At 41.8% G+C, this 12,452-nt stretch overlaps 1 protein-coding gene across 5 annotated transcripts in view; it reads left to right on the top strand.

Moving 5' to 3' along the window:
- STON1 (stonin 1) overlaps nt 1-12,452 on the top strand; it is a 42,437-nt gene that overhangs the window by 13,747 nt on the left and 16,238 nt on the right. For 4 of the 5 annotated variants that reach the window (XM_048297233.1, XM_048297235.1, XM_048297231.1 and 1 more), the window contains exons 3-4: nt 5,634-5,836; nt 6,212-10,446. In XM_048297233.1, coding sequence (XP_048153190.1) covers nt 5,634-5,836; nt 6,212-6,286 — 278 coding nt within the window. In that variant the 3' untranslated portion in view covers nt 6,287-10,446. Of the gene's footprint in view, nt 1-5,633; nt 5,837-6,211; nt 10,447-12,452 lie in introns of those variants that run through there. The other variant, XM_048297236.1, reaches the window with a different exon arrangement.

Here is a 12,452-nt window from a genome sequence, read left to right as displayed (position 1 = left end):
ATATGGATTGTCTTAGTCTTATATTATCCTGTCTGGGCTAGCTGCCTCTTTAAAATGTCCAGAAAAGATTTTATCTTCCTAAGTCCTGGTTTCAGGTATTCTACTACTAAGCCAGGACTAATGGTGGGGGAAGGATGATGACAGAGGGAGGGAAGATAAGGGCATGGGCTGCGGAGACTGGAAAACGGACAGGGAGGGCAGAGGAGTTGATGGAGAGATAGATGTAGGAGAACTAGAAGGCAGAAGGAGATTCTTCGGGTCTTCAAAATTCCTGTCCTGTGCTCCAGGTTTCAGAGATTTGCACCATGTTGCTGTGATCCATGTGTTTTCCCAAGGCTTACAGGAGTGTTTTTAGTATTCTTTGCTATTTAATGTAGGTTTGCTTCTGTAAAATCAAGTCAGCAGTTTAGGCAATTTTAAGGAAGATTATAAGCCGTCCAAATTCCCTGCAGTTCTTTCACATGAAGATTTGATGTGCAAAATTAACTTCAGATTTAATTTATTTGAAAGTAAGAATTGGGTTTTTTTTTTTGAGGCATTCCACAGCTTTACATTATTTTCTACCAGTAGCTTAAACTTTTGACATTTGAATAATTTCTCTAGCTGAGATCTGCAGAATCATTTGTCTCTGTGAAATGTTCGTGCATTTGAAAAAACGTTTTGGTAGTAATACTGCCCAGTCAAATTTTAAACCTCTTTATCAAGTGCTCTGTACACAGTTAAGAGTTTAAAAATAGAGCTGTCCCAAGGCATGCCAAAAGTCTGGAGACAGTCAAACTAATAGAAATATGTAAACTTTCATAATGTGTTTACCGCAGGCAGAAAAATATGCTGAGGATTTTGCTTTCAAAAAGCCTCTGTCCAAGGCTTCTTAAAAAAAAAATAAAAAAGGAAGGGAGAAGGAAGTGTTGCCTACAGTTATATTGTGGCTCCATTTATAGACATTGAAATATGTTAATATCCACTAGATTCTACTAAAGTGTTTTCTTGGAAAAGTGCTGGCCAAATGAAGTCAGTAAGAGCTGCAAGCAACACCAGACTAATAAAAGCTGCCTGTGCCTATTCAGATATATGAATGTTGAGTTTGGAGTCTGAATTTTAGCATTATTTACAAAAAAATAAAAAAGAAAGAAAAGGGAAAAAGCAATAGGCTTTGAAGGGCTGATCCAGTGAAATTTCTGCAAATTGAGTCTATGTTTGTGAAACTGGGGCTTCGTGTAAGGAAACACAAAACATGTTACGATTTTAGCGCAGTACTGGGGCCAGACTTTGCAGTGGAGAAGCTGTGTCAGCTGCTTCCCAGGGAGTTCCCAGGGAGCAGGGGAGAGACTAGACTGCAAACTGCTGTGCTTTAATCACTTGCTGTGTAAATTTGAGCCCTGTGGTGCTTCCTGCTAGGACACCTTGAGCCGTTGTGTAAAGCAACAGTACTTCAGCTGATTATTTCTTCTTTCATTCTGCATCATGCAGCCACACTGAGGAAGCAGGGGCTAATGACACAGCAAATTGGAGCTAGGGGAGCTTATGGCTGCTGGCAGTCCTGTTACTGCCTTTAGCATCTGTGCATGGACTCTGCTGTGGGAGGTGATGTGTTTCCCAGCAACCACCAGATGCTGCTTTTCTTATTCTCTAAACTGCCTGGGTGGAAACTCAAAGCCATGACTTTTTCAGGTGGGCTCCATCCGTGCCCAGCCACCTTCTTCTGGCACTGGCACCACTGTGAACTGCTGCTTGGTGGTGGTTCTGTCCCACTCTTCTATTTCCTATGCACTTCTCCCAGCAGGTTGGACAAACGTACCCATTTAGACATAGCTGCAGGAGTTATTAACTTCTAACAACCCTAATGTAAATCTGTTCTTAGTAATTGTGTATGTTTTCATGTTCAAAATAAGAGTTTTAGAACTGGACCTATTTTGGCAAAAATAGAATTATTACATAGCTAAGATAACCAGTACATTATTTTGGCTTTAATTGCTTTGCTTCATGAGTGTTTCTCAGATCAAGGTTGCTTGAATGCTACTTACACAGGTGAAATAGGTCTAAACAGTGTTAATAAGTGCAAAGTTAGATTATTAATTGCTTTTGAAATGCTATATGAATGCTAAATTATATTTGGAATCTACTTTCATAATTTTACTGATCTTTTGTTTGTTCTGGCTTTTTTGTTGGTATTCTTTGGAGAAAGAGCAAGAATTTGGAATGCTTTTAGGAAACAAGAACCAGATTTTCAGATTAAAAATCAGACTAAAATCTCTCAATTCACTGAAGTCTTAACAAGTTGCATAGACACCTAAACTGCAGGGTTTCTGTCTCATAAGTCAGATAGTAAAAGCTCAGTTATGTCCCCAAATTATCTGGTTGCCTTTCAGGTTTGATTTCATCAGTCCAGGTGGTCATGTCTCCATGGTGCCTGATGGGCCACATTCTGGATAGCTGGGCTTGAAAATGTCATCTTGAAAATGTCAGGGCTCTGAATATGTCACCTTAGTACACTGTGCCTGCTCCAACCCACCTGTCTTTCTACAGCACCACCTTTTCCCTCCTTCTGGCCAACACCTGCCTTTTTCAGTTTCTTTTGCAAAAGGATCTTCTACACACAGCCTCTCTTCTTCTAACTCCAGTGTAACACAAGGCCTGGGAAGCAGTGGCTTCATGGAGCAGAGATGACAAGAACTGCTCAGTTTTAGGTGAAAACTAAGGTGATATTCACGGTCTTCCAAAATGCTGGTCAGTCACTTTGTCATCTGACAGCCAATGGGAAGAAATTGCTCTACTCTCCCAGCACAGCCCAGCAGTGGCAGAAGAACTCCACAAGTGAAGGGGTGAGTACCTCCTTCTGACCTTGGTGTTGGTACAAGAGACAGATGGGCTGGGGGGAACCCTGTGTTTTAGGAATAGGCAAAAAGGTCCAATGGAAGCTGCTCCAGAGGACCCAAGGCAGTAGCCTTATACAAATCCCAAACTTACTGTCTCTGCCATTGCAGGTTGCAACCTAAGGAAAAGGAAGCACCCCAGAATTCACTCCATCCCAACACCAAGACCACCTCATGGGTGTGGGTCAGCTGGAATATAAACCCAGAAGTTTCTTTGAAGGCTAGATGGTCCTAGAATCACAACTATACCATGTCTGGCAGGAAAACCTTCAGCAGCGGACCAAGAGGTATGGCCCATTTATGCCTGGACTCAAGTGGACATCTATTATCCAACACTTACCATCTGACATCTGCCCAGGAAAATTCCAAGCAATGATTACTTCTGGATTCCATTTCTCAGAAGACAAAATAATTTACTAGACAATTCCCATTGCTGTTTGTTTCTTCATAGGCCTCCCCCCCAAAAAAAAACCCCAGGAAGATTGTGAATTTGACCTCCAAAAGCCTTTAGATCTATGCCGGTTGCCTTCTACCACAAATGAACTACAAGCAACAAACCATTTTTCCTGAGATCCTTGATTAACCACAGCCCCAGAGGCAGAGTGTGCCTTTTTCCTGGCCAAGACATGCCATGGTGCTGCAATTCCTGCTGTCCTTCCCAGGATGCTTCACTTGTGGCTGACACTGCTCAGCCTGTGCAGCCCAACCCAGCAAACAGCACAAAGACCAGGTCAAATGAGTGTGTTGCCAAGCTGCATCCTGGCATCACCATGGGAGATGGGAGCAGGTTCTGGGAGCCAAAAGGACCACAGTTCGGATGGGATGACATCTTGCAGTGTGGCTCTGGAAGAGGATGTTCCTTGTGGTGTCCTGTTGCTGGGATGATGGAGGATTCAAGGATGGAGAGGCCTGCATCAACAAAGGCTCATTCCACCATGTCCAGGCAGTCTGGAAGAGGGACTGTGGACCAAGAGAGTATTAGTGCAGGAGAAATGTGCTTGGACACAGCAAGAGGTGACCAGCAGCAGGTCATGGACAAGGCTCACATCACAGAGATGCAGAGATCTGCCTGTCCCTGGGTGCATGAGTGATGAAACACCATCTCCTCCTCACACTTGTTCCATGCTGCAGCTTCATTCTCAAGACGTTGGCAGGTGGCTGTAATCCTTATTTCTGACTTTGTTCCCTCCTCTATTTCCATAATAAAATCCCTTATGTTGCAGTTTTACTGGTCTCTGTGTTTTGTGTTACTGTCCTGAGACTTCAGCCACACGCTGCATGCCCCTGGCATGGCACTCCTCGCAGATTGAGGGCCTTTGTGCTCCAGTGCCTTGCAGGACCCTCTCCTGAGGTGTGCCCAGAGGTGTGTGTAATGTTACAGGCAAAACCTGCAGCACAGACAGGCACCCAGCCCAAGGCTCCTAGGGGCAATGGAGATGCAGCTTTTTTATTTATTTTTGCCATACAAAATGCCTGTGAGCCTGTGGATGTGGAATATTACCATGATTTTTCCCATGGGATGGATAAAGCTCAGTTTATGTTAACTCCATCTTCAGTATTTCCTTCGTTCTGATACGAAATTGATTCCTGTCACTGGAGAAAGCCAGTGCATAAAAAATGGGACATTTTTTCCTGAACTTTGAGATTCCATTCAGTGTAATGGATGAAAACCAAATATACTCTGCCAGGCTTGCCTTTGACAAAACACAGGCAATCCTTTCTCTGCTTTTTTTTTTTTTTTTCCCCCTGCCTGCAGCCAAAACATAGTTGTCTATGCTGATGATTAAAATCCTGGAGAGAAGGAGAAATGCAGAATTGCTTCGTTTTGCCCTGAAGAATTTGGAGAGGATTCTTTTCATTATATTAAATTGTATTATCCTGATTTCACACACATGGTGAGTCTGCTGACTCCAGTTGCTTTGGGAAGCGGGCTTTCACCTTGCTGTTCCAGGAGAAGTGCCTGTCCTTATCATTGTCCCATGTAAGAAATGCTAAAGCAAGTGATCCTTGGGATCATCCCTAGGATGATTAAAGTAATTCAGAATATGCTGCACAAATCCTTCATGACTCTGCTTTATAACATCACAGTTACTTTAGCAATACTTTTTTTTTGGCAGAAACGGGGTATGTTCTTTTCCAAGCTAGATAGGGACTCCAGGTAGCCCTTATCCTGGCAGGTGGGATGTATCTTGTTTGAGCAGCACTCTGAGCTGCACCTTTATCTCCCTGCCGTGGACATACTGTAATAAATGGTGGTACACAAGATAGCTGTAGTACTTGAAATAAGCACTGCAGTAAAATTTCTACAGCAGACAGCTCTGGAAAGGGGGTTATTGGATGCAAGGCAATATCTCTGCCTTGGCCACACTGGGACCTTCCAGCTTTTATTTTTCTGTAAGAGTAAGAAATGCATTTTTAAGGGAAAACTGAGATTCCATCAAATAGTCTGAATTTAGCAACAAAGCACTAAGTTTGTAATATTTTTCTCTCAATGAGAAGCTGAAAGGATCTGGTAAATCTTGTGTAAACTGATTTGTAAAATTGACTGTGAAAAATGTGCTGAAGCAGACAAAAAATAAATAAGAGGCTACCCTATGCCCAAGTAGCAAAAGCTTATAGATAGAATAATCTTGTATCATAACAACAGCTCTGTTTATAAAAGGTAAAGCTGTACTCTCTCGCTAGGAGATGAGCCTTACACTGTAAACAAAGAAAAGGTAATTCACTAATGGTGTGGTGGTTTTCTTTTTCTTTTCCAAGGTTTGGATCATCCACACAGCCTGTCTTACAAACTGGAACTCGGGTCAGACCAGGAGATACCATCTGACTGGTATCCATTTGCTACTGTCCAATTTGTTGTTCATGATACCTGTGCCTCAGGAACAGAAGTGAAGTCCCTGGGCATAGAGAGTGATCTGCAGCCCCAGAAACACGTGGTTCAGAAAGCTTTTTACAATTGCCAGGTATTCTCAGGGCTATGCTTTCCATGTTTTCCTCCTCTTCTCCCTCCCTGCTCCCCAATACAGTATTTGAAAAGCAAATGTGCTTTGTATTCTAAACACATCTTGCACATACTTTTGATAATGACTTGGAGCAAAAGAATCATTAAATAATAATTCCTTGTCTGATCAAAGATGAGTATGAAAAATAGGACTGTGAATACAGCTTTGTTTTTCCTCAGTTGAGCTATTTTTGGGAGTAGTGGTTTTGAAATCTGTTTGGTCTGGAAATATTTTGATTTTGTGTCAAAGCTTTTTCCATGCCATTGCTGCTATTCACACTTTCAATGTCCAGTTATTTGCTAATTCTACCTGCTGCTTTTTGTTTTCTGCCTACAGGTTGAAATTGAAAAGAAGTGGATTAGGCTTGATGGAGAAGACCCAGATAAGGCTGGCAACTGCCTAATGCAATGAAAGAGGACAGGAGGCACCATTATAGGATATTAGTAGGAATCAATTTACATAGGAAATTCTATTGTTAGAAGAAGCGTGGTGACCTAGTCTAGGGTAAACATGGTCATTGAATTTTTTTTTAGTGCTTAAGGGTTTGAGTCTGCAAATCAGTACTCATTTGACTGGCCTGCATTCAAGTAAACTTCCTGTTATGGGAGTCCTGGGATGAATGAGGTCTCCTTGTCAGAGCTGCAGGATGTGAGCACTTCATTGACTGATTCTAATATATTATTTTCCTGTTGTGTAGCTTTAACTTGGGAATGATCTCATACTCCATATTGAAACCTAATGGCACTGATCAAAGGGTTCATGTCACTTGGACACATAATATTCGGTAATAAAAGCTGCCAGAGTGTGTATGTGCAGACCAGCACCTGTGTAAGGTCCAGCAGGACCAATTAAATTTTTTAGTGCTGTTTGAAAACTAAAGTCCCTCCTGTTTCAGTGCTCCTTGAAGTACGTGAACAGAACAAGTCCAAATAATATTCTCAACAAGAGCCTTAATTAATGAGTTGGAAACTGGGTGATTTCGTTGGGAAAAAGGGTCCTCTGCAATAATATTCTTTATTTTTCCATGGCTGCAACTGTTTCCTCCTCAGCACTTTATAGGTTCACTCTAAGTAATCTGTTGGGCAAAAAAACCATATGGCAGATGTGATTGAAGTTTCTGTGCCAGCATTAGACAGTTCTTTTTCACTACTGTAGCAAGTGAGATAAGGGGTGGATTCTCAGAGTGTAAATCAGTCCAGGCCTATTTCATCTGATGGGGCTTTGAGAATTTACAGCAGAAGTTTTCCCCCACAAGCTGGAGAAAAGACTGGTTGCTGCTGTTTGCCCGGTGTCTCCTTTAGGATGCAAGTTCCAGATGTTGGTATGGAAACTGCAGGAGCTGTGGCTTTGAGTAACTTTTCAGACATGCCTGGGAAGGGAGATGTTTTTGTGCTACTGGCTCTAAAGGCATTTTCCATGGGGAAATAATGCAGGAATGGACTGTCACAGGAGACATGAAGCTGTGATGCTTCATTCAGGCAGCCTGAGCTACTAATCACTAATGTCAGTGTGTTAACTGTGTTTTCAACAAACAGTTGGCCTTTAGGGAAAGGCTCTAATACTTCCCTTCAGCCATTATCCCCCTTGTCATTTTCTGCAGGCTGTAATTCCAAGTTTGAAAAAATATGATAAATGAAAAAAATGCTCGTGATACTTTTTTTTTTTTTTGGCTGCAGTTTTCCTAAAATTATCCTTACTTCAAACAAAAATTACTGGAGAACAAAAATGTAGTAATGCACTGCCTCACTTTATATTTTGTAGAGCTTGTAAATGTTTATATGAACACTGTGTAGAAATACAGATAAATGTTATTCCCCAAAAGTAGAAATATGTGGGATATACACAGAGAAAATTACCAGTCTGAGGAAACAGAAGACCATAATATGAACCTAGTTCATCACAATAAACTTTTCCCCCCATCCGGAAGCTGAGAATGAAATGGGTAATAGATTCTATAGTAAGTCCTGAGGGCAGGTTTTTTATGGGCATTGCATTGCCAAAACCCCAAATAGACTATTATGGTATTTGGGCTTCTCTATATATCCCTTTTATTAGCAGATTATATTGTTATAAATCTAAGCAAGCGTTGGACTGTAGTAGTGATCCAAATATGTCTCAGCTGTTGCATCCTCCATCTGTGTTTTGACTTGAGAAGCCATTAGCACCTTCAAGTCATGTTTGGTGTGTTTTATTAATAATTTTGGTTTATATTCTGCTCAGCTGAACCAAGGGGTACAGTGTGCACCAGGGCAAAGTGTTTATACTTGGCAACATGGCAACCTCTGCAGTTTGCTGAAGGCCACGGTTGTACTACAGCTCCAATACTTATTAACCTCTTTGCTCAGTGAGGTAGAGGAAGCAAAATATGCATTGCAATTACCCGTGGTTTCTTTTGTCTGAGGCTGACTTGTTTTGATTGGCATTAATACAGCTAATTCAGTAAACCTATTAACAGTGGTTGCTCTCCAAAGCCTGTCTCGCCCAGCTGGCCGCTATCTTTCTGTTCTTAAGAAGGAGGAACCTGAATATATCCATTCCACCTCTCTTTCACCTTAGGATCTCCATTCACAGCACTCACCTCCTGGACATTGGTACCTAGTGGTGTTGCAGGTTCTGCAGAAGCAGTGGCTGCTTTTCTGCTCTCAGGTGTCTGCTGTGTCTCAGGATGTGTTTAAGGAGCCTGTGTAGTGTTGACCCTTCAAGGTACAAGCTCTTGTTTGCAGTAAGTAGCTTAAATAATGAATGACCACCTTACAAGTCACCATTCCTGCTAGAGAGTTGTATTAGGGTGTTATGGTGCAAATGCTCATTCAGACTTACTGAACTCATTAACATAAAAAGGTCAAGCTACAGCTTTATCTGTGTTGCAAACTCTTGGATTTTCATCTGAAGCTTGCAAGCCTCACAATGCACTTTAATCAGAATTGGATCAGGATCACAGGGAATTAATTCCATAGAAATACTGCTACACTGAAAGAAAGTTACTTTGTTTAATACGTGGCTTTTGGTTTGACAATTACTTGACAATTAGTGCAGCCTAAGGTGGAATAATTGCCCTGTTCAGTCTCACACTGATGTTTATATGTCTTAATGTCAGAATATTTAAAAATATGCTGCAGTCTAATGAACGAAAATTTGGGTTGTCTGACCTTTTTCCCCCCATCGAATTCTAACTTTCTCTTCTTTTGCGACGTGTCAAACCAGAAACACCCAGGCTTCCCCTTTCTTCTGCATTGTCTTGAGCATAACCTACCAAACAAATATTCTTAACTTTAAGAGTAAACTCTTAACTTTAAGACTCATTGCTAACATTTTCCTTGAATGTTGCAGCAGCTGATAGTGAGTAAACATATGGGCTCTGAATTCTTTAGGAATCTGGTCTACAAGTAGTCTAATTGTAATTTTGGGGGGGGGAATGGAGATGAGGAACAGTTGCTATAAGCTGTTAAGATGCTCAGTGTCCAGCTAGCAGAAGGACTGGAGCTTTAAATAATCCAGGAGGTACTGACATCATGTGAGGAACTGGGTTTCACACGTATCTGATCTTGCTTCCCCCAGCGAGTGCCTGCAGTTACTGAAATGCTTCCAACTGTCTGGGTCACTTAAGATGCTGACATTTCACTAACATTTACTTCAGGGCAGTATTTAGGTATTATCTGTGTTTCCTTCACAAAGGACCAGCAGGTTTTGGGATATTTTATACTTAAAACAGAAATCAATGAGAACAACTATTTTTATAGCGTTTGCCTTACTTACAAAGGGTTGCACTTGCTGAAACCGACAAACTTTATCTTTGCATTCATCTTTCTCATACTAATTGTATTACTCCAGGTAAATGGCACTTGATGTAGTTTTTGGATTCAAACACCCATTGAAGTCAATGGAAGTCTTTTAACTGACAAAATGGGATCTGCATCAAAGTCTCTAAGAATAAAAGAGAGGCAAAAAAAAGAAGAAGAAAGGACTAGTGGTAATGGTCTGTAGATGATTTTTTATGTTAGTAAGTAAGAAACCTGAAACGCCTGCTTATTCCAACCAGAAGAGAGCACAAAGGATAGGAAAAGAGGTGTTACTGGATGTCACAGCTGAAGCTTTGCAGTGATTGGGAACAATGGTTCTGTTGCCCCTGGGTAGCAGCTCTCGAGAAATGAGGATGATGATGCACTCCATTGATACCAAGCTACTGTCATCCTTATGCTCCTTGCTTTGATTTCCTTCAGATTCTGTATTAGTTGTCCAAAAGTATTTTACGTCTGAACACACGTTTTCACATGTTACTTTTGGTTGTGTTTATTTGCTTGGCAGACTTCTTAGCTGCGGTATTGGTGTCCATACTTCTATTTTGCATTTATTTGTCTTTTTGTTACTTAACACAGTAACTAAGTGCTGCAGTTAGTAGTTCTTAGCAATAATTTTGATAACTCTGAAGCAGTGCTGTTACTCCTAATGGAAACTATAATTTTATTTGGGTCTTTTGTCAGTATAAGTACAAACAGATCATGCTGATAATCTTGTAATAACATTTTGTAGATTGCATATTGATTAAAAAAATAAAGTTGTATTTCAAACTAGCAGTTTCTTGTCCCCTCACTAGAAATATATTGAGCTAGTTTTGAATTTACTGTAGTTAACTGGTTGATCTTGATCGTCAGATATTGCAGCTCATTAGAAAGAACAGTTCTAGTCTGTGAGTGGGGAATATCACTCCTCAAATTAGATAAAGCTGGTTGCAGAAAGCTCAGAGATGCACTGTATTACATTTATCATGGAATGGTTTGGGGTGGAAGGGACCTTGAAGATTATCCAGTTCCAATCCCCCTGCCATGGGTAGGGACAATTTTCACTGGACCAGGTTGTGGAAGTCCCAGCCAACCATGGACACTTCCAGGGTTGTGGCATCCACAGCTTCTCTGGGCAACCTATGCCAGTGCCTCACCACCCTCACAGTAAAGAATTTTTTCCTAACATCTAATCCAAACCTGCCCTCTTTCAATTTAAAGCCACTCCCCCTTGTCCTATCACTAGTTGCTCTCGTAACAGCTTTTTGTAGCCCCCTTTGGGTACTGGAAGGTGCTGTAAGGTCTCCCTGGAGCTTTTCTCTTTTCCAGGCTGAACAACCCCAGCTCTCTCCGTCTGTCTTCACGGGAGAAGGGCTCCAGCCCTCTGAGCATCTCTGTGGGCTCACTCTAGGAGGTCTGTGTCTGTCTTATGTTGGGGGCTCCAGAGCTGGATGCAGCACTCTGCTTGGGGTCTCACAATGGTTTATGGCAGACCCTCTTCTGCTGTATTTTCATAGCTGTGCTAACCGAAAGAATGCCATGGTTTTTCCTATTGAGTGCTCCCTCTGGTCTCTCTGGGATATTTGAATATAATGCAGCGACAACTGTTTTAAGACTTTCACAAATTTCAAAGCCTGTTCTGTTACTAGGGAAACAGTGAGACCTCTGTGGGGAAATATGGGAATGAGGCAAGAGGTTTATGAGGCAGCATTCAAAGAATGGGTTTAAAGAATAAAATAACCGTGCCACTTGTCCTATGCTTCTGTGTCTGTAGCAAAGCAATCAGCTATTCTGGGAAACACTGGGAAATAAAGTTAACATCCATTTTCACTTCAGTGGTGTGCTATCCTTCAATGAGCACCTGCAAATGGAAAGCAGGTATCTAGCAAAAGTATAGTCCCCTTACAGAGCTTAAACATTTTGCAATGTTTAAAAGTATCAGTTAACAACATGATTCAGGGACATGAACATGTGAGATGGGAAATTGCTAGAATATAAGTAAAAGCATGAAAACTTTTATTTTTGGGACAGCTTCCTAGTATTTTCAATGCCTTGTATGTGCTATTTTATAGCACTGTTCTTTCCTTAGCAAAAACAACATGTAATTTTTTACAATAACAAGCATAAAATGTTGTAGCTCATGCTCCCTGCTGAAGCGTCACTAATAAAAATAGAAGAAAAGCACTGGCTCAAAATTCTGCTTTGCCATCCCAACCCCCAGTGGGATTAGGTATTTCTTGTTGTGGGTGGGTACAGTCTAGTATTACTTTGCATTGTGATGGCCTTTTTGGTTTGAGAATAACTTTCACTTCCATTCCCAACAATAAAACTCCAAGGGGAAAAAGTCAGAAGAAGGGATGTGCTGGGAGTAGAAGAGATGTGTGAAAAGTGAACAGCAGTGGAGGTAAAAGAGAGGAAGCAGGGAGTGAGCAGGGAGCGAGCAGGGAGCTGGCAGGAGAGGGGAGCAGGCAGAGTGTGTTTGCATGGAGAGTTCTCTCCAAGGAGAACTGATGGATCTCCAAGTCAAGTTGAAAAGTTTACCTGGGAAAGGGACTGTAAGAGAAAAGTGGTGGGGAACCCATGCAGAGAAGTGCCTTCAAGGGAAGGTACTGAGAACAAAGTTGGGAATAGCTGCAGGTGGCTGGATGAGGAAAGGAAGTGAATGATCTCCTGGGGTGGGGAGGCGAGCTGAAGCAGCTGGAGAAGGAGCAGGGGGAGCATGGGCAGAGCCACTGCGGGCACAGCAGGTGGCTGTGAGACTGACGGGGAGGCACAGTGAAGGTTCCTCACCCAAGAAG

Source organism: Corvus hawaiiensis, chromosome 3 (assembly GCF_020740725.1).
Source record: "Corvus hawaiiensis isolate bCorHaw1 chromosome 3, bCorHaw1.pri.cur, whole genome shotgun sequence".
In the NCBI taxonomy this organism is placed as follows: Eukaryota; Metazoa; Chordata; class Aves; order Passeriformes; family Corvidae; genus Corvus; species Corvus hawaiiensis.
Note: the sequence above shows the minus strand (reverse complement) of the source record. Positions and strands in the feature narration are given on the sequence as shown.